A 23,483-nucleotide genomic window follows, 5' to 3' on the forward strand; every position below is an offset into this window, starting at 1 on the left:
TATAGAGCAAACCAGACTGACAGATCCATAAAGCTTTGATGAAAATCTGAAGAAAACAAAGCATGCATCCCAGGAGAGATTGCAAGCACCCGGGGCTTTGATATTTCTCCCCTGCTCCATCACACAAAGCTGCGCTAATACACACACACACACACACACACAAACAGTCGGGTAATAGGAGTGTGCATTTAGTATTCAGGTAGAGGCCCTGTCTTTTGTTTGTCTGATGTTATTACTTATTTATTATGCACAATGCATAAGCCAGTCTCATTGACGTATGGTGCCTTGTTGGTGGGCCGGGTGACTAAGGATAATGTGTATTCTCCTCAGATAGGCGGCAGGGCCCCGGCTTTGGCTGTCCCCTTTTAATGGCCCAGCCAGATGCCAAAAAGAGGGGGATGGGGGCGATTGGACATGTGAATTCATGGCACGTCTGTTCCTGACAACGCCTCATCCCATGTCTCATCTCCCTCCAAGACCAGTGGCTGCCACTTTGAGCTCCCTTTGCATCCTGATTGATTGACAGGCGTGGAATGGCGGACAAGTGATTATGAAGCCGATCTGTGTGTTAGTGTAGGATGAGGTAGGAGGGAGATTGACAGTGGTGTGGTGGTGTGAAGCAGCCACTAGTCAAACTTTCCACACACAGAGGCACACACACAGACACACCACCCTCTAGTCATTTCGACCAGCAGCTGGTGACTGAAGCCCTGGGTCCAAAGCGGGCCGTTCACCTCCCACAGCATCTTCACACCCATTCGCTTCCGTCAACGCTCACTCATGGACAGATTATTAATATCGTAGAAGTTGTTTCCTCCCCTCAGTCATCAGGGAACCTTGTTGGAGGCTATACCAACTAGCATAGTGAATAGACAGTATATGGCTCATTCTATAATTGGGGGTATATTTCACATTGACAAACACATTTGTTTTCTCAATTAAATGACTATTGGTTTCAGTCTATATATTTCTGCTAGTTGCTAAGCTTTAAAACCCATTTTGATATTCCAAGGGAAAGGAGGTTTTCCCCGCTGAATTTGTCAACTGTATGCCACTCCACACTCTGAATAAGTGCCACACTTGAAGTAACACATATATTTAAAGGGATAGTTCGCCCCATAATTAAAATTATTTTGTGCTTTATGTGCTTTTATAAATATGAATATGCTGAATATTTCCTGTAAAAGTATTAATTAACAACCAACACGCTAATGATATGCATGCTAATAAGCAACTAGCTAATAGTGAGAATTGGTCTCAAAACTAAAGTGTTACCAATAAATATAATTATTGATTGTTTTGGCTTCATTTTTTTTTTTTTTTACTTTATTATTTTGAAGTCAATATCCATTCAATTCAAAAACAGTAATTTAAGGGATATCGGGACAATTCCAAGTAAACTGAAAAATAGGATTTACAAAATGTTTGTAAGATTCTAATATCTATTTTCCCTGGGAAGGGAAGACAAATAATTATCATTAATGGACATGACATGTAGTAGCACCATATAGTAATTATGGCAGTCAACAGATTTTATGAATTAATCACATTTAATAACATCATATATTCATAAATCTTATCAGAAATACATTCTGGTGGCCAAATTTAAAAGTTAACATGACAGACTGTCCCTGTTCCAAACCCTAGTGAGCTTCTTTTGTGTCTGATGCCCACATAGCTGTTATTTACTCTTATTTACCATACCATTACTGACTCAGAATGCTGCAGGCAGAACATCAGTGTGTTATACAAATAGCACTCCTAACACAAATCACACAGGCGACTCTGATGATTCCAGCAGAATTTGATGTTAGCATGTTCTAGATACATGTAACAATGCCTGAGAGTTTGGCATAAAGCAGATGGACCCTAAGAGCGAATGTAAAATTAATAATGTACAATTTGTTTTCTGTTTCTAAAGAACATTTGCCATGTTGAAGAACAGTGGTCAGCAAACTCGGTTCTGGAGGGCTGGTGTCCTGCAGAGTTTAGCTTCAACTTATCTCAGCACACCTGCCTGGATGTTTCTGGTATGCCTAGTAAGACCTTGATTAGCTACTTCAGGTATGTTTAAACAGGGATGGAGCTAAACTCTACAGGACTCTGTCCTTCCAGGACCGAATTTGCTGACCCCTGTTATTGAAGTTTGGTATTGTAATTTTGATGACTGTAATAAGCACAAAAGCAGATAACTCTGATTGAGATAAGTGGCCTTAGCATTGAGCTAAAAGCATTTTAAAGGTTTTGTTGTTGTTTTTTTACAATAATTTTTGCACTAATAGCAGATCCGTTGTGTCAACTCAAGACAGTCATAATTTGTAACACAGGCTGTCCGATGTGCAAAACGTTGCATATTGCATCCACATCTTTAAAGAAGCCTTTCATTTTTAGATCACCCACACACAAGATAACCATAGTTTCACTGTGTATTTGTTAGTACAATCATTAAATATAGTTGTACAAAATATGTGATTCAGGTTTCATTATTGTACTATAGACTAGAGAGAATGGTACATACACAGTGATATCACTGAATTAATGTAATGTGAAATTTACTGATAAAATAAAATCACAATATAGGTTTTACAAAGGGAAAATAAAAAAAGATAAAAAAATAAATAAAATGCAAACAATGCAGTACTGCAAATTGAAGTGTTCCTCACGGTGCTATGAATCTATTTTCCTATCAAGCTGGTCTTGTGGATTTGGCCATAGGTTGTCATCTAAATCACAATGGATGTTTTCATTCACTAAACATCTAGGAAAGAATCTTCTGGCATGGCGAATCCAAGCCTGACACTGATCTGCTGTGATGTCAGTTAATGCATCATCCGTGGCCTGGAGAAGAGTGACTTGTTTGTGAGGGTTCCTATCATAGACCTTTCACCTCCATGTGAAGAAAAACCTCAATTGGGTTAAGGAAAGGGAAGTATGGAGGTAAATACATGGTGAGAAATTGTGGAGGGACCTGAAACCATGCTTGGACCAACTTAGCAAAATGACACTGAACATTATCCCAAACTAATGTGACGTGACATACAGCCAAGTATGGTGACCCAAGTATGGTGAATTTGTGCTCTGCATTTAACCCATCCAAAGTGCACACACACAGCAGTGAACACACACACCTGGAGCAGTGGGCAGCCAATTATGCTGCGGCACCCGGGGAGCAGTTCGGGGTTCAATGCCTTGCTCGAGGGCACCTAAGTCATCGTATTGCCGGCCCAAGACTCGAACCCACAACCTTAGGGTTAGGAGCCAAACTCTCTAACCATTAGGCCATGAATTCCCCTAAAACTATTACGTAGGTCACACCATCAGCTCAAACAGACCTAATTTAGCTCCTCAAGGAAGGCTATGTGTGAGCTGCATTATATAACCCAACCTGAGGTTCTCGTCCAACCTCCATCTTCTTATATAGCTGCACACATGGTGATATTGGCTCCACGCTGTCCAGGTACTTAGACTGTTGCCTGCTGGCCAATTAAATTCAAACCTCTCCTTGTCTTGGCCAGGTTAAAGCCTGCCTCATCCAAAAATATGAATTTGTGATGGTTTTCATCAAGATCCAGCTCCATCACCCTCTAAAAAGACAAATACAATTACTGATTACAATAATGAAGAATGTTTTTTTTTTCTGCAACCCAAAACAGACAAATGTTTCATTCCTTAACATACTCAGTCCTCAGTTGCTTCACTCCATCTGTGTTTCTTTCAAAAGGCACATGGTATAGTTGTTTTAAAAACACCTGATGTCTTTTCAGCACCCGAGCAATAGTTGGCAAACTTATGGCTTCCACATTGCTGAAAACGTTGCCATTGTCCAAGATGTGATGCCGAATTTCTGTAAGGCGAATATCATTTCTGGACCAAACCAAATTGACCACAGCCTGCTCTTGTTGGTCAGTCAGAATTTTTGGCTTAGTCTCTATTCTGCAGGAAGAAAGTCACCATAAGAACAAATTTACAGAAATCACGTCACACTATGGGGTAAACACTGCCATGCGGTATACACTAATTTACTGTTAGATTCTCAAGTAGCTTAAACTGTAGTGGATTCTGAATACTTAACGGTTCTCACTGCGGAAAGCTCTGGTGATCGAGGGCACAGATGATCTTCTGAGATATGGTTGAAACATTGTAGCTGCTGCACTCATTGTCCAGCCATGATTTATGACATAGTCTACAACTACAGCTCTAATTTGATTTGACACCCTTTGCTGTTGCTGCCAGTGTCTAGGTTTGGGTCTTGTCCTCTGCCACGATTACCCACACCTCTTAACTGAGGCCCATGGCCACCTCTCAAAAGGGGTGCTTGTCCCCTTCTATTCCATCTTACTTATATAAGGTTACAAATATGTGAAATCAATCAGCAGTGGGGGCGGCAGTGGCTCAGTGGTTCATGTAGGTTGTCTACAAACAGGAAGGTTGGTGATTCAATCCCTGGCTCCACCTGACCAAGTGTCGAGGTGTCCTTGAGCAAGACACCTAACCCCAGCTGCTACCGACGAGCTGTATGGCGCCTTGTATGGCTGACACCGCCGTCGTTGTGTGAATGGGTGAATGTGAGGCAAATTTTAAAGCACTTTGGATGGCCATGTGGTCTGTTGAAAGCGCTATATAAATGCAGTCCCTTTACCATTTACCATCTAAACATGCAATATTGTTTATCAGTTTCCATAAAAGCTATGCATCAAGAGTAATTCAACAGTTTCTCATCATTTTGAGCAGTTGTATCAATTGATAGTTAGATAATTTTAATAAAATGAATAAACACTCAACTATATCCTATATGTAATGTATGTAAACTATATCCACATATGTAAGTTTACACCCATAGATCTGATGGGAAAAGCTAAAAAGCTTCAATTTGCAAATTGACAGTTAAAATACCCATGCATTTTTTTATTCGAAGTTGGAGATAAATGGTTACAATTGTTTAAATTACATTCACATAAACTAAAAATACAGACACAGATATGTATTACAATTTTACTTTTGTACTGCAGTTTCTAGAGTTGCCATTCACAGCCTCTCAAGTCTTGCAGTACACCTTGACTTTGCTACTTTTTGTAATATTGATGTTGTAGTACTCACTTGTACACTTGTAAATGCAGATGCAAGAGAGCAGAATACCTGACCAATGAAATTCAAATCAGAACGGATATTTATTGTAAAATTTCCAAATTCAAACATACAGCTCTCAAGGTTTTGCTACTCTTTTCAACTCCGTAGATTGGTTTTGGTCCTTAATTCTTGGTCTAATTGCAGTCTGTCTGTAATCTTTGACTATGATTTATTTTGTTGCAAACATACAAATAGGCTTGCGTGAAGTTGCAGCATTATTAGGACAGAGCCATCTTTAGCCAAAAACTTGCAGTAGACAATCAGAGACAAAAGCTGGAAATTGACAATGATTTATTTGACAGGATAGCAATTTCTGAAGACCCCTCAGGCATGATTTCCATACCGGCCCATTCTGGGAGGTGTTGTGATTGCTTCTCAATCATCCAAGGCAAACACTAATTAGATTTTATTTAGGTCTGTGGAATGAGAGGTCTCTGGTATGGAGGGCTGTCAGTTTGTGTGGCAGTCAGCTGAAGGCTACTCTAACACCCTCTCATTCTCTGTGATTGGTCGTTGAGTTGAATATACACCAATCATAGCTCATGACACTGGAGTTTAACCTGTTTTTTAGGCTTGATTAATTACTGTCAGAGAGCATGTCGATTGACATGTGACTGTGTGTGTTTCCAGACAGATGCTGCCCTGATGTATGATGCGGTACATGTGGTGGCCGTGGCCGTCCAGCAGTCTCCTCAAATCACTGTCAGTTCACTCCAGTGTAACCGCCACAAGCCCTGGCGCTTTGGCAACCGCTTCATGACGCTCATCAAAGAGGTACTACACATCACTCTGTTCACCAAGAATGAATTTCACCCTGCTGATATGATGTTTTAGCATTGCCATAACGGCACAAATAAATAAAAAAATTGTAAAATGTCCCTGAATGCCATGTATATTCTATTAATATTGTATTGCATATTGGTATTTAGTTTATTTTAAATTAGTTCTATTTTATTTACTTACTTACATTTTCTGGTTTATTGTCAGTATTTTTATTTGTATTATTATTTTTAACTTAAAAGCTATTTTCATTATTTGCCGAGGCAAAATAATAATTATTATTATTTCTAATATTTCACCTATTTCAGTTAACCTATACATTCAAATATTTTCACCTATTTCATAATATTTTGTATGCTGCAATAAAACATATTGCAGAATGGGCTTAAACATGTTTTCAGTGTGTCCTTGTTACAGTGTAATTACACAAATAAGTACAGAGTAATATGAATAAATTTTCTGGATTTTCTTGAAAATTAAAACATTTTTACAAAAAAAGAAAGGAACAAACTTTCAGCATTTATAATATAAAGAAGTATTGCTTGAGCAGCAAATCAGCATATTTTAATGATTTCTGAAGAATCATGTGACACTGAAGACTGTTATAATTTAATAATATTGTTCTATTTTTTTTTTTTTTTTTTTGATCAAATAATGGATGTCCTGGTGAGACTTTTGAACAGTAGTGTAATGTGTAAAAAGGACACTTTACTTGACGTGTCCTTTCATGTAATTATGCATAATTTACTGTTATTTTAGTAAGTACATGTAACATATAAAGGGCACTGCAAAATTAAGTGTTACCATGAAGTGTCCAGATTCTGGGTGCTGTTACAGACATAAATATAACTTTACTGAGACTGAAGTCTTACCGGAATTGACTCTATAAAATGCTGAAAAAGCATTCGTTTTCACAGAGTGGATAAATTTATGCCTGGTCATTATGTTTTCTCCATTGTTTAATGCCTTACTGCTGCCATGATCAATATAATACACAAACAAACATTATTTTAAATAAATAAAAGTTAAGCAGGCCATAATAATGTTAATTGCACCAGGAAAATGACTTCTATGAATAAAGTGGTTTATCTATAATGAACTTAATTCATATAGAAATTGTGAAATACATTGTGAAACCGCTGCAATTTACTCTTGCATGTTAGTTTGTGTGTTTGCTTGTTTCTGACCTGGAATACCGCACAGTGAGAGCACTACTGCAGAAGACAGCGAATTTATCTTAATCTCTGGAAATGATTTTTCTTCGTGCTATTTTCAGGAAAACTAGGACAGATAATCTGAACTCTCCTGTCATTATGCTGCCTATATTTAGTCTGACTAAAAAGCCGCCTTTATTTGCTGTGCGTGATATCTTAACCAGCCAAAGCGAGGGAGATATAAATACATAAAAGCAAGATGGTCTGCTCTTCCTAAGTCAGTGCATAAATTGATTGAAATCTCTGCTTGTGATGACCCTGGCCCAGAACCCCTCACCCTCCTTTGGACTACAAGTAGAGCTCAGAGCTGTAAAAAGACTGGGAAAGCTGTGCTGAGGTTTTGTTAGAACAGATAATTGGAGGACAGCTTAGTCTGATGACATTTCACAAGCTTTGAAAATGTCAAAGCCCTAATATAGATGGATACATGGCACTGACCTGAGAACAGATACATAGTTTACAATCTTTAAGAGAAGAAAATGAAGAAGAAGAAGAAGAAGAAGAAGAAGAAAAACTTTTGTGGTGGCCAGAGCTTTATTTTTTTTAAATAAATTAATTAATAAAGCAACATTTTTGGAATGTATGGATTTAACTTAAATTTACATTAATAAAGCATATGAATGTATCATGTAAGGGATAATGTACATCCAGCAGTTGGATGCACATTGTCCCATTTATTACATGGCTTCTTGTCACGGAAGTGAATAATTAGATACAAAATATTGAAATTAGTTGATATGAAAATGTTTTAAAATCTTACCAGTTTGTTAGTTATATTTTATAATCCATTGCAGTGTACAAAACAATTGTGGCAAAATGGCATCAGCTGCGTTTGTATGTAAAGAGAGAGAGTCTGTGATACCAGGATGACATAAATAAATAACTGAACACATAATATTTAATTGAGTTTTAATATTTTATTAGCTAAACAAATACAAAGCTTCCAAGAAGAAAACTTTTCTTAGAGAGCGTACAGTTCCAACTTCAGTTACCCGGATTAGCCTGTGCTATCATCATTTACCGGTTGTTATCGAGTATTATTACACAGCTTTGTGGAATACTTGATACCTGATTCTGAGGTATGTTATCCCTGGATAACAACCTGTAAAAGCTATTAACACAGGATCATCTGAGTAACAGCAGTCAGCACTGTACTCTTGCTTGAACTACTTTTTTCTTGGTAGAAGCTTTGCATTTGTCTAGCTAGGCCTACATTAAATTATATAAATATAAAAAGCATACTGAAGCTTTTCTTTGCACATGAGCAAAGGTGTTTTTTTTAAGAGTCTATCTTGCAAACGCCAGACCACTGAATTGTCAAACCTGCTTTACTGCAGTCTGTGTTAGAGCTGAAGATCTTTGCCCGAACCCGATGGGACCCGTCGGGACCCGACGGGTTCGGTCGGGTTCGGGCTTAATTTCTATCATCTTACACGGGCTCGGGCCAGGCTCAGGCTTGCGCTCCGGTTTGCGAGGTAAACGAGCGGTCATGTGATGTGTTTCGATTAGCGCGAGAAAGATGAGAAAATGAATGCTGAGCAGGTGTAACGGAGGCATGCCTCTGGTGATTACGTTTTGGTTGCACCAGCAACTAAAGCAAACTCTGAGGTGTGGAAAAGTTTTGACCATGTTTATAATGAGAATAATGAGTGAATAATGACGCACCATCAGTGAGCGCAGGAACGAGCTGAAGACATCTACAGTGGATTCAATCATTTTCCTCCACAAAAACATGTAGACTTAGCCTAATCTCTGTGAGTAAAGGTTTTTCAAATGATAACTAAATATTCATTGAGTCTTAAATGCATAATGTTGACAGAGTATTTACGCTAATGTTGGCATTATTCTTTTATTAAATAAAGCAAATCCGGCAGAGCCTTTATCTTAATTTCGTTATTGCCAAATACCCATCTTAATTTAAAATTTATCTTAATTAAATTCTTTTTAAATGACTCGTTTTTATTGGTTCGTTGGTCTGTTAATAGGTTAAATGAGCCTATGTCTAGAATGCTGAGATGTTACGATGTCACAGAGGACTTATTTTATTTCTTTATTCCAACTTCCAAGTGGTCTAGTCTACGTTAGTTATGAGTAAATTATGTTAAAACATGAATAAATTAGCTACTCATTGTTGACAAAAGGCAAAAGAGCTGTGTGCGTGTGCACATTTGAATAATGTCGGGCTGTAAACGGGTTCGGGCTTTAAAAAAGCTGTCAGTCAAAATGTACATGTCAGGCTCGGGCCGAAACCTGTCGGGCTCGGGTCCTGTCGGGCCTAACTTTTAAGGCCCAATTACAGCTCTAGTCTGTGTTCTTCTGACTATTTTGTAGTAAGTAACAAATATACTTAGGGGAAATGTACCACCGCCAGGTCCCAAGTGGGAACCCTGGTACAAGCCGCAGGTCTCATCCTCCAAGCCCCACGGAGGAAAAGTAACGACCAATGGCTGTCTCCCCAGAGGCCCATCACTCAGAGGAGAGTGGAAAGCCGAAATAGCAGCCACGTACACCTTGAGAGTGGACGGGGTAAGACCAGCCAAGAAGCCATCTTGGAGGAACTCCAGCACTTAAGCCACTGGGCAGTTAACTGGGTTCACCTCACATTCTCTGCACCAAATGGTGAAAACATTCCATTTTAGGCCGTACAATTTCCTTGTGGAGGGAGCTCTAGAGCTGAGTATGGTCTCCACTACTCCTGCTGACAGGCCGGCCTCTCTGTGCTGTGCCCCCTCAGGCATCCAACCCCAGTGGGGCTGGATGTGTGAGGGAGAACCACAGTGGACAGTGAGTCATCTCTCGAGATGCGAATAGATCCACTTCCACCGTCCATGACTGCGCCCCAGCCCGTGAGGGAGGCGTCTGTCGAGATGGCTTTCTGGCGACATGCCGCTCCCAGCACAGGACCTTGGGACAGAAACCAAGCTCTCTTCCAGGGAATGAAGGCATCTGCGCGTAACCCTGGTCATGCAAAATGGGTTTCCCCTCGGGGAGAACCCCTTGGTTTTCAACCACCTCTGCAAGGGCCTCGTGCAGGAGGCCGAAGGGAATGATATTGGATGCTGCTGCCATGAGACCTAACAGTCGACATTGATTTCCTGCGGGCTCCACGGAAGAGGCGACCTCGATCACTCCCCCCAGATCGCCGCCCGCAGAGGGCCTAGGCTGGATAGGACCTCTTTGTTGAAGCCTTCTTCGCCTGCAGGACGGCCCTCAGGTCGCCCGGCTGAGGCTTCGGCTGAGAGCGTTGTCTATGCCCCCAGGCTGCATGAGGGGGGCTCTAAAAGCGACACTGTCTTTTTGCGCCTGTCTGTAGGCGGAGGAGCTGGCAGATGGTTGCGGCTGCCCACTTGAAGCAGGCTTCTTAGGCTTCGAGCGGCGAGGGAGGTATTGTTTGAAGGCTGCAGACTGTTTCTCCGCCTCCTGAAACCTTTCGTCGATGACATTATAGTTAGAAAACCTGCTTTCAATAAGCTTTTCCTGCCTCTCATGTGGCCAACTGATATTAAGACAGGCCACTGCGCGAGAGACAACCTCCACCAGCTCCTCATATTTGGGGGACATGGGGTGGCGAGTCATGCCCAAAATCCCCACCTTCGATGCTGAGCACGTCTACTTCCTCGGGAGAAGACAGTTCAAGCATCGGGCTTTCCACTCGTGCAGAAGAAGCCGCAGGGCAGGCTTCTGCACGAAACGAGAGAGCATCGGAACTGGCGGATGAATCTGTGAGCCCCATGAAGAGCATTGCCGCGCCGCCTCAGGGAACGCGGTCCCACACCACGGGGCTCACGAGTCTGGCCATCCTCATTGAAAATTGCCAGGCGGGAGCGCAGCACATGGACTGGCAATCTCTCACAATTCTCGCAAGCAGCCCCCTCGAGAGCTGCATGCACATGCTGCACTCCCAAACAGTGCACAGACATACGGTGTGTGTCCCCACCAGTGATATAACATGGGCAGGGATGCACACACCTCGTGAAACTGCTTGTGCTCGTCATGCTTATAGTAAAAACAGTGACTGTTTAGGAGGAATGATGGTCCTGCCATAGACCTATCGTAAAGCGGCCATCCATGGCCGTGCCCCAGCCCGTGAGGGAGGCATCTGTCGAGACGGCTTTCCGGCGACATTACGCTCCCAGCACAGAACCTTGGGAGAGAAACCAAGCTCTCTTCAAGGAAACGAAGGGAACGAAGGCATCTGCGCGTAACCCTGGTCATGCAAAATCGTTTTCCCCTCGGGGAGAACCCCTTGGTTTTCAACCACCACTGCAAGGGCCTCATGTGCAGGAGACCGAATGGAATGATATTGGATGCTGCTGCCATGAGACCTTACAGTCGACATCGATTTCCTGCGGGCCCTGCGTAGGAGGCGACCTTGCTTATAGTAAATACTTGTGACTGTTTAGACAATACAACACCAAATAAGACAAACAAGAGTCAGAGAGTGCTTGCTGAAGAACAGAAAGCTGTCTCTGTTGTGTGCCGGCGTCCTTTATATAGCTTCCGCATATGCCGTCATGACGCAACACCAATCAGGATTGGCTTAGTTTAGGGGAAGTCATGGTATCGAAAGGTTGTGAGTTCGCGTTTCTGGCTGGCAGGAATTGTGGGTGGGGGGAGTGCATGTACAGTGCTCTATCCACCTTCAGTACCACGACTTTGGTGGTGCCCTTGAACAAGGCACCGAACCCCCAACTACTCCCCGGGTGCAGCAGTATAAATGGCTGCCCACTTCTCAGAGTGTGTGTTCACAGTGTGTGTGTGTACACTGCTCTGTGTGTGTACACTTTGGATGGGTTAAATGCAGAGCATTTACCATACTTGGCTGAATGTCACGTCACTTTCACTTTCACTTTTCACCTTCATTCATACTTCAGAGGCGCTACACTTAGTGTCGCCCCAAAGTGTCATTCGATGCAGTTCGATGTTCCCTTGAAGGGGAACTGACAAACTTTTTGTACCCTATAATACACTGACAACCACTATAAAACATGGGTGGTAAAGAGAAAGCCAAAAAGACATTTAGACACACAATTATAAATATAAAAATCGTTAGCCTGAATGCAATGTAAGTCGCTTTGGATAAAAGTGTCTGCTAAATGCATACATTTAATTTAATTTAATTTTAATTTATATGGGTGCTTCTCGGTAAATTAGATTGTCAAGAAAAAGTTCATTTATTTCAGTAATCCAACTCAAATTGTGAAACTCATGTATTAAATAAATTCAATACACACACACTGAAATACTGTAAGTCTTTTGTTCTTTTGCTGCTGAAAACTCCTTCGAGAATGATATGGCCTCTGCAGCGTTTCTTTTCCAAATGGAACAGGTACGTTTTTCCAGTATCATCCAATCTCACCCAGTGAGGTAGTGATTTGACAATGGTGAGTGGAACTACTTGTTCCGAGCCCCGGCCTACACCTAATAGGGGTGCAGGTAGCTCGCACAGGGCACTGGAAGGAGTAGCACCCATGGTGCTTTGGTAGGGATCCCAATTTCGTCGGTCATCGACGTGACAATGAGAGTGACCGACTGAAAGGGAACGTCTCAGTTACGTAAGCGAAAACCTGGTATGCATTGCATCTGCTGCCTTATCATACTCACGCTGTGATCAGCAGCAGCTGGATGCAATAATTGCATGCCAGTGTGTATTGGCTCGTTTAGTTTACACTTGAAGTAGATTGGTCTATCGAAGCGATATCCCAATTTCAGCAGTCATCAACGTGACGTCTCTGGTCCCTCCTTCAGGGAACGAGGGTTACCACTCGTAACCGAGACGTTTTAGACACTTGTATAAAAATGCTGTAAAGTGCGGCTGCCGTCACAAATAATGTAATAAATAGATCTGATTAATTAACGTCTATTAACCTAACTAAATTAAATACATATTTAGTGTGACCACATTATGCTATGTATTTGACCTAGGTGCACTTGCGCATTGTTTTTCAGATAGATTTGCAGGTAGGTTTCTTGAAGGGTCTTGCAGATATTGCCACAGTTCTTCTGGATTGAGTCTGTCTCAGTTTGTTTCTTCATGTTATTCCAGACAGACTGTGTGGAGCACTGGCTGCTGTCAGACTCCTTGTGCAAACTCACTGGATTATTACAATTAATGGCAAAAATAATGTTTGGAAATGTAACTGATATTTTATACTGACACACTACAGCAAAATATAGAAATAACTGAATAACATTGGTGAGGAAGTGATGTAATGCTACATTTCTCCAAATCTGTTCCCATAAAGAAACAAACTTATTTACATGACTTAAAAACATTATTTTTTGGTGAAAATACTAGTGGCTTAAGACTTTTGCACAGTACACAGTGTGTGTGTGTGTGTATGTGTGTGTGTGTAGTTTAGTTTAGGTTTGAACATTTTTAATCCCCTTGGGGCAATTAATTCAGACTTTAATATATATATATATATATATATATATATATATATATATATATATATATATATATATATATATATATATATATATATAAAGAAAATTAGAAAATTAGGGTTGCCTTAACTTCACCAGTAGCTGGAATTAAATAAATGTATTGTTTTTTAGATTTTATTTTATTTGAAATAAAGTGTAATTTATTTCAAATTAGTTTAGTTTACTATAATAACCCTAGTCTTAACAAACAGATCTAAATTCATATGGCAGTGAGGATTATCTGTCCTGAAGATCAGATTTGATGCATATAAAAGTGTGAAACTTACATTTTGCTAAATGACATATTTTCACTGTTTGCAAGGAAGAATTCATCGGATGTTGCAGGATGGTTATGATTAATATTTTTCTTACCCTAGGCTCACTGGGATGGTTTGACCGGACGGATAAATTTCAACAGGACTAATGGCCTGAGGACAGATTTCGATCTGGATGTGATCAGCCTGAAGGAAGAGGGGCTAGAGAAGGTGCTGAATTCCTTTGGTTTCACGTTCTTAGTAATGTACCTGCTGTCCTTCCAAACCAGAAAATACCCACACTCAGCCTGCCACATAATAACAGACAATAAGAATCCTCCTCACACACACATATAAATACAGTCTGTAAGCAAACCATGACCTCCCGGTTCTCTTCCACGTGTTTCTACACCTTCATGAATAATTCATTCCATTAATAATAAGGCCCTTAGTAGCCCTTTAGCCTTATGAAGACTGAATTAAACAGGTGATTTGCAATTACAAACTACAGGCTGTGCATTTTCTGAAGTACTTTGTTTTCTGATGGCTGAATGTGTGAGAACGTCTGCACTTTGTCATCTTGTTTTGAGTTGTCAGTTATCAAGAGGGTCCTCTGAAGTAAATGAGAATGGAGGAATGGGATCCCAGTTCTCTGGTCCGCTGAAGCAATTCTCATTTACTCTCTCTCTCTCTCTCTCTCTCTCTCTCTTTTCCATCTCTCTGTTTTTCTCTCTTGTGCATGATAGCATGGTCTTCACATTACTTCCTTTAAAGCCTCTACATAAATAATATCCCAATGAGTAAAGAACCTTGATAACATTCATTGAAACTGTTTTATAGATTATATGGCACTAGAAAAGAACTCTTTGGATGTTGGAAAGTGCTATTTATTGCGTTATTGAAGTATTCATCTTCTTTTTGTATCAAGTCATAGATTTATGAAAACATAACGTGTTTTTTGCAGATTGGGACATGGGATCCTGCGAGTGGTTTGAACATGACAGAACACCAGAAGGGAAAAGCAGCCAATGTGACGGATTCTCTCTCCAACAGATCGCTGGTGGTGTCGACTATACTGGTAAATAAATTTTATGTTATTGCACATAAGTGAAGATAAAATGTGTATGTGTGTGTATATATATATATATATATATATATATATATATATATATATATATATATATATATATATATATATATAGTATCAGTATTTATGTCTTATTTACCTTTAAAAAACATAAAAAACCCATCTAATAAAAAAAAAAACATCAATCAATAGATCAGTCAATATACTTTGCTTCAGAAGCAAATATTTTTAACTTGTTTTCAGATAATACATATTTTAAGCATATATGTAACAATCTAATTAAGTTATATTCATAAAAAAATACAATCAAATAAAATAGCACATTTTATTGGAGAAATTATGTGGAATAGCATTTTTGATACATTATTCTCATGCACTGAGATTAGCTCTTTAAAAAAGCAGACCTTGAAAACTCTCTTCAAATATTATTGCTCCCTTCACCCTCTTTTCTCAGACCTCTATGATATTTGAAGCCCATCATAGTCCCTGAGTGATGGAACACTCTGGGTTTGTGGTTTAAAGTAAAACAGTCAGTCAAGTTTACATTATTTAGTAAAGTGATTTCCACTTAAAAAAAAATAAAAAAATAATGGTCCCACTTTATATTAGGTGGCCTTAACTACTATGTACTTAAATAAAAAAAAATAAGTACAATGTACTTATTGTGTTCATGTTGTATTGTAAAACTTAAATTTTTTAATATAAGTACAATGTAAAAACATGTTTATACACAATAAGTACATTGTACTAAATTATTAATTAAAATGTAAGTACATAGTAGTTAAGGCCACTTAATATAAAGTGGGTCCAAAAAAATAATAATAAAAAAGAATGTATATATATGAAATGGTCTTCCAACAAGTCTTGAAGGAGTTCCCCGGGAGATGCTTAGCACTTGTTGGCCCTTTTGCCTTTCGTCTGTGGTCCAGCTCACCCATAAACCCCTAAACTGGAACGGTATGGGATTAGGGGGTTAGTATTGCACTGGGTGAGAAGTTATTTAAGCAACAGAAAACAATTTGTGAAATTGGGTGAATATTCATCATCATGCTTGGACATTGTTTTTACTTTATATCAATGATATATGCAACATTTCAAAAACATAAAAAAATAGCACTATTTGCAGATGACACTAGTATTTTCTGTTCTGGGGGAGATTTGCATGAACTACTGGGGAGGATTACTTCTGAAATGTGCAAAATGAAAATGTGGTTTGATAGAAACAAATTTTCATTAAACTTAAGTAAAACCAAATTCATATTATTCAGTAATTGCAATAAGAATACACAGGTACAGATACAAATAGATGGGGTGGGCATTGAAAGAGTAAATGAAAATAAGTTTCTTGGGGTAATAATTGATGATAAAATAAACTGGAATTCACACACAGCAAATTGTCAAGGAGTATTTCTGTTCTTAGTAAAGCAAGACACATTCTGGACCATAAATCACTCCACATTCTCTATTGTTCATTGATTTTACCATATTTACATTACTGTGCAGAGGTTTGGGGCAATACTTATAAATGTTCAATACAATCACTATTCATATTGCAGAAAAGAGCCTTAAAAATAATACATAATACTGGTTACGGAGAGCACACAAATTTACTTTTCTTAAAATCAAAAATATTAAAATTAATTGATCTGGTTCATTTTCAAACAGCACAAATCATGAACAAAGCAATACACAAAAAACTTCCTGGAAATATACAAAAATTGTTTTTTAACAGAGAGGGGGGTTATAACCTGAGAGGGGAGCTTAATTTAAAACATCAGCGGGTACGTACAACAATAAAAGATTTTTTTTTCTTTTCTGTTTGTGGAGTGAGGTTGTGGAAAAGTTTGAGTGTGGAGGTTAAGCTATGTCCAAGCATGACCCAGTTTAAGAAGCAGTGCAAACATATGGTTTTCACAAGGTATAGGGAGGAGGAAGGGATTTAGCAATCTGTAAAAAAAATAATTTATGTATTTGTTTTCTTATTTTATTTATTTTCTATTTTTTGTAGATAGGTATTATGTAAATATGTTCATTAGGGAAAACTGATTGTTTATTGAATAGTGGAGAAGGGGTAGGTTTTAATAAGCTTATGCTTCATCCTACTCCTTTTCGGACATGCTGGTTTCATATTATTATCATTAATTGTTTGGTTTGTTTGTCTTTTTATTTTCAGTTTACTTTCTTTTTTTACTTGTTTTATGTTTATGTTCGAAATTAAGCATTCATTCATTCATTCATTCAAACCATCTGGATTGGGTTCACGTCCGGTGACTGTGGAGGACAGGTCATCTGGCGCAGCACCCCATCACTCTCCTTCTTGGTCAAATAGCCCTTGATGCCTTCAGTGTGACTCTACAACTTTCATAGTCATGAAAATAATAAGTGCAATTGCTGATGCATTTGAGCCAATATGGCGAGGGGACCAAGCAATACTGCCATTACCTTTGGAAGAAGTCTTGAACCTGCTCTGGTTTGGGGTGAAGAGTGGGTCAGAAACAAATCATGTTTACATGGATAGTCATCAAAACAACCATTAACATAATAGTCTGTGCATTTACTCAAGCAGACAAAAAAGAGGCCTCAACAGAGTACACACGTGCAGTCCAAGACGAGCACTTTTTGCAGTGCCCTTGCTCCAAAAGCTACAACAAAACATATTTTTTCTTTAAAATGGTTGCATTAAGACTTTATTAAGGACCTTAATGTCCTCAATTAAGTATCCCTTCCTTGAGTGAGGTATTTTTTTCCGTTACAAAATGTTTCTACAAGTGTGCTATCACTGTAATTATTTTAAATATACTTTAAGTCAACATATATTTGGGTTATGTTAACTTAATATTTTGATCAAAATATACTTGATAGAGTTACCTGTTAAATACTGTACCTTTTAATAACTTATCTTATTATTTTAAAACATATTGGCTTTTTTATGTAGTACACCAGCATATGTATGCACATTCTATTTTAGAAAATTACATAACATCACTGCACTAGTAGTATACTTGTATGTGTACTATTTTAATACTACTTGAAAGAAAACTTGCCCATTTGTTAATATATTAAAGTAAACTTAAATGACTTTTAAGTGTAAAAGTAGTAGCTGAAGAATACTTTCAAGAATGCCATCAGTGAACTACTGAGATATTTGAGTTCTCCTTCAGGAACTGAAGCTGCATCGTAAAACGCCATGGGAAGACCTTCAGCATGACCATGCTCTGAATCACATGTGTAATTAGTCCAATGGAAGAGTGAGAGGTCACGGGCGGGTAATGTAACGACCAGGAAGCTATAAAAGCATGTGCGGTGAAACCGGCATCAGCTTTCTGTCATTCAGCAAGCGCTCAGTGTTGTGTCAGTCATACTTTTCATTCTGTGAGTCTCTTTTGATGTTGGTTGTCTTACCCCCCCCCAGCCCCCCCCCCCCCTCCCTCCCCAGCACTACCTCAAAAATAAAGAAAGTAATATCATGTCTAAGGCTGCAGAGAAAACCTAACCTAGACATAAAGACGAAAGCGGATATCGTTTCAGGCTGTGTGCTCCCTACCCTCCCTTGGTCACAATGTCTTGTATTTCATTGCACTCGCTTTGCTCCCGGAATACTCTCTACGAGGAGGAAGCCTTCACCCGTGTTCTGCACCCGTGCAAGTTCTGCTTCAGCCGAAGCTGAGCGGCTGCTGCATCCCTATTTCCTTCCTCACATGACAGATCCAATGCCCAATCTCTCGGGGAACCAAATCCCACTCTGCGGTGTCTTATCTCCGAGGAGGTTGATGTGGAGGGCGCTGATGAGGATTCGCCCCCTCATTCAGCCCAGTATTAGGAGTTGTTGGAGGGAAGTGGTTACTCATGTCGTGTCTAAGTTAAATATTAATTGGCCCACAGAGGAAAGCAAGTTGGATGAATGCTTTCTGCAGAGTAAGCTGACCATTCTTGTCACTTTTTTTTTTCTGTCTCTTATCAGTATGCAAATGCGTTGGGGGTTAGTGACCACAGCTATAAGGCGATGCCCTGGGTGGAACAGACGCTTGTGATCTATCTATCCCCTAGAGCTGCATCGTCCTTAAAGGCTTCGGCATTGCCCTCCAAGACGTTACGTACGACATCTAGTTTGGTGGGCAAGGGGTATACGGTGGCAGGTCAGGCTGGTGTGTGTCTGCACACCATGGCAGTGTTACAGGCGTACCAAGCCACCTAAAGGAGTTAGATGAAGGTGAAGAAATAAAATCTGAAGATATTTCTGAACCACTGATTTGTCTCTCTGAGCCACTAGGGAGACCGCCTGTGCCATTGGGACAGAGTCTTCTTTGGTTGACCCTGTCCGACATTAAAGAAAAGGACTGATTCTTCCTCATTAATGCCCCGCTTGTGCCTTCTGGCCTGTTCTGCAACACTGTCAATTTCATCATTAACAGGTACCAGGAGGCTCGTAAACAGGCGGTGGTGGTATCTGAGGGTCATTCTTCAGAGCAAGTCCTCGACCAAAAGGCCCTGGCATGAGTGGCTTAGGATCTTGGAGGGTGGCCCCTACTGGGGAAGAGTGGGGTGCAGCAGTCTTGAGCAAGCGCGTCCCTCAGTTTCTTCCACCTGGAAACGTAGTGGAGCTGAGGGGCTCGCCACCCCTTTCGGGGGACTCCAGAGCAGCTAGTCTGACCATCTCCTGCCGGTCTTCCACTTCAGGGCACCGAATTAGCAGCTACAGGAACACCAGAGGCCAGTCTCGAGAGACTTGTTCCCTTAGTAGACTATTTAGCGGCGTAGAAGCTACTGCCATATGTCACCAACCTGTGATGTCTCACCCTTCCAACGGACTGATTACACGTGTGATTCATAGCGTGGTCATGCTGAAGGCATTTCCATAGCATTTTCCATTCGGGGAACCATGGTTACATACGTCACCTGGAGACATTCATATTGATTGCAGAATTTGGTATTTTGGGGCACAGATTGGGTCATTGTAAGCAAATTCCGTACTGGGAGCTTTTTGCAGGAGAAATGTCTAAGAAGCAGGAGACTGAATACATGTTTGCCATCTTTGCTAAATTTGACATTCTTATTCTGGTCTAAGATATATTGAAGGGATTCTTTCTTTCTTTCTTTCTTTCTTTCTTTCTTTCTTTCTTTCTTTCTTCCTTCCTTGTATGTGTAGAGTTTTATTAATTGCCCATTTTAATACATTTGCAATTCTAGAAATACAAGTTGTATTTATGCATAATTATTTTTCATAAATTGTTCAAAATTTTAATATATATATATATATATATATATATATATATATATATATATTTATATATGTATATATATATATATATATAGAGAGAGAGAGAGAGAGAGAGAGAGAGAGAGAGACATGTTTATTTATTTACTTGTTTTATATTTGTTTATTTTCAGCTTTAGGATTACAGATAACATATTTAATGACAGATTTCCAGTGTGACCATATTCTGAACTTTTGGGTTTGTACAGGATATGTAAATGTTGTATTTTGCTCATCACTGTCATATTGATTTGTGATTGTACTCTGTATACTGAGCTCTGTATAGCTGAAAATCTGCAACATTAATGGCTGTCATTTTTTATTTTTATTTCTAAATTCTAAATATAGAAGGAGGTGTTAGAAGCTTTATATAAATTAAATACATACTCCTCTCTTGCTTCTGCTCAAGTGCCATTGATGTAGGCACATGTATCATAGGTTGTCGACTGCTGACAAAGTCAATGTTCTTATTCACAGTTTTGTGTTGTGTCAAAGCACATACACAAAAGGTTTTTGATCTGCTTGTCTCAACTCTATTGGAAAATCACATCAAAATATTCACAGAAATGTCATAAACCTACATTAAAATTGCCTTTTGATTGAATGGATGAAAACACAATGACAACAGGAAAATTACAGTATACAGTCTGTATTTGACACTTGTGGCAAACTCTGCATTTCTAAATTTTCTGGTCTTTAATTTTTCTTCTTTTGATCATGCAGTACGATAGTTTTCAGAGTCAGAAAATAAAAATGAAAAATCTCACTTTATGCCACTGAATTCCTTCACTGTTGCATGACTCACTTTTTCTGATGATGGACTTGCTGTCAAATGGTGCAATTGTTTCAAATATAGGACTTGATTTACAGACTTCAAATAAAAATCTACGCAAAATTTACCTGATGTAGAAAATTCTTAAAAACAGCTTCAAGACTTATTGTCAGTGTCACGCCGGGTTGAAGGAATAACAAGAAGATATAGATAACATTTCAAAAGTCTTTAATAATCCACTTAGAGTACTCCATGCAGGCAAACAAAACATAGACATAGACGTGACCGGATCACTAGGAACTGAAAAGACTGCACCTTAAGTACAAAGCAAATGAGGGTAATAATGGGAAACACATGTGGAGAGCAAATGAATCACCATGACAACTGAATAGGGGAGGCACAATCAAACAAAGTAGCACAGGAACTAAAGAATACAAACTAAGGGTCCATGAAACTGAAACTAACTGAACATATATGTGACAGACAGGAAGAGGGGAACATATTTTCTTCACTAGCTTTGAAAAGCCTAATTTACTTAAAGGGTTCCTATTATGCTCTTTAACAAAGACTTAATTTTTTTTGGTGGGGGGTGTACAAGAAAAGGCTCTGATACTAAGTTGAAAAAAAAAAAAAAACATTTTTCACATATTTACATTATTACAACACCTCCCTCCCCAAACTGGCATGAACGGCTTGAATAGTTCCTGTATCAAATAAAGGCCCAGCTACTTAAATACAAAAATGTGTTGTGATTGGCACCACTTGGCGCCTGGTCGATATAAGTCATGCCCCTTACCATAGCCTTATTGTAAAAATCAAATCAATTTGAGTGCAATTTAAACCTGGAGAAAAAAGTTTGTCTGCCTTGGGAAAGATATCGTGTCGCCGACATAGTTTTAACACTCATTGACTTCTCTAGTGCAGCTCAAAAAGGTCACCTCCCATTCGTCAATATTTGTGATATCACAAATCCTGGAAGATATGCGTTGTAGTCCAAATGAGTAATTTGTTGTAGTTTTTGAAAAGTGTTTTCCGTGAAATAACATATATAATTTTGAGTTGGACTTTGAGCTTTGTAACTTTGCAGATCTTGTTTATGCTCAAACAGCAACATTACAGACAAACTGAAGTTGAAAAAGTGAAAAAGCATAATAGGACCCCTTTAATAAGTGTGAGACAAGTTAACATTTAATAGTCTGAATATGAGATGAGTTATGACAGAAAATGTTTAAATTCATCACCAATGTTCTAAATATCATGTCAGGATGACATCAGCCTCATTATTATTATTATTTAATGTAATATTTATTTTAATTATTTTAGTTTTAGTTAATGATAACAACCCTTCATGAACTATTTTTCTTAGACTTAGTGTTGCATGAGCGTTATACAGTTTCAGTGGCCGAACATAATGCATTAAATGCTACAAATGCTAGTTGCCTGAGTCAAGCGGCCAAGGATCAAAGCTGTCATAAATGAAAGGAGATAAAGTGTGAGAGGAGACTGCTGGGAGGGGGGAATGTCAGTCCTTACATGAAAGTTTAATGCCCTCAGGTTTGCCTCTGAAGCCGTCATTGTGCTGCTGCAGAAAGGAAATTGTTAATAGGTTGTGAGAAAACATGCTGCAAAAAAAAAAAAACAACAACAACAACAACAACTGGAGATTTGGTCCTCACACGGCACATGGAGTGACCCATCAAAAATAACATTAACTAATAAATTAATAATACTGATAATATTATTGCACTTTATTTAGTTGTTTTAATATAAAATAATACCAAATAATAAAGTGTGATAATAGGAACTATTGAATACAAATACAATTATTTTATTGTAAACTTAAAATAAAATGCTAATATTACTATTATTATTATTTTTATTTGAACCTTAATTATTATTTTTAATTTAAATTATTAAAATTTGTAATTTTCAAACTTAAAATCGGCAAGCTTTTATTTTGGCAGGTCGCCGTTAAGTAAGTCTATGCACTCCCGGGTTTAGCGCAGCTTATTGTGGAGCGATAATTAAATGTCACAGTTTTGCTTTGTGCTTTGAAAAAGTTAGAGGGTAGTCTGGATTTATGCTTTCAATTTGAATAGAAACCGTATGTTTGTCGATCTAAAATGGTAATTGTGCATTAACAGCGCTCAACAATGTCAGTATGCAAACGCGGGCTATGAACGTATTTACACAGCGCATTTCTTATGCATTTAGGTATATTTACACAATGTTTAATGCTGCTCAGAGGTGGTTAAAATCCATTTATTCCACAGTTTACACATTATTTTTCGCTTAATTATTTTTCATGATGTGGACTGTGAAAGAGCCATGGTTTGTTGGATGTAGCAAGAGTAACTAAGATGAGCAGGCCTTTCCGAAGGGGTCAATTGCAATTGCAGAATCAATGTTATGAGATATAAACAATTGAATTTAGAAGTATAAAATAATAAAATGTGTTTATATAAATATAAATATTTAGGCATTAGGTGGCAGCAAGTCACTCCCAGTCAGTAAGTGAGTCACTGGATTATTCATCGGTTTTAAAAAAAGGCTGATTCATTCAGGA

At 38.8% G+C, this 23,483-nt stretch overlaps 1 protein-coding gene across 1 annotated transcript in view; it reads left to right on the top strand.

Annotated features, from left to right (window-relative positions):
- LOC128030092 (glutamate receptor ionotropic, kainate 2-like) overlaps positions 1 to 23,483 on the top strand; it is a 241,745-nt gene that overhangs the window by 129,308 nt on the left and 88,954 nt on the right. Inside the window, exons 7-9 of the mRNA XM_052617592.1 lie at positions 5,758 to 5,901; positions 13,928 to 14,035; positions 14,769 to 14,882. Of these exons, the coding sequence (XP_052473552.1) occupies positions 5,758 to 5,901; positions 13,928 to 14,035; positions 14,769 to 14,882 (366 nt within the window). The remainder of the gene's footprint in view (positions 1 to 5,757; positions 5,902 to 13,927; positions 14,036 to 14,768; positions 14,883 to 23,483) is intronic.

Source organism: Carassius gibelio, chromosome A16 (genome assembly GCF_023724105.1).
Source record: "Carassius gibelio isolate Cgi1373 ecotype wild population from Czech Republic chromosome A16, carGib1.2-hapl.c, whole genome shotgun sequence".
Classification (NCBI taxonomy): domain Eukaryota; kingdom Metazoa; phylum Chordata; class Actinopteri; order Cypriniformes; family Cyprinidae; genus Carassius; species Carassius gibelio.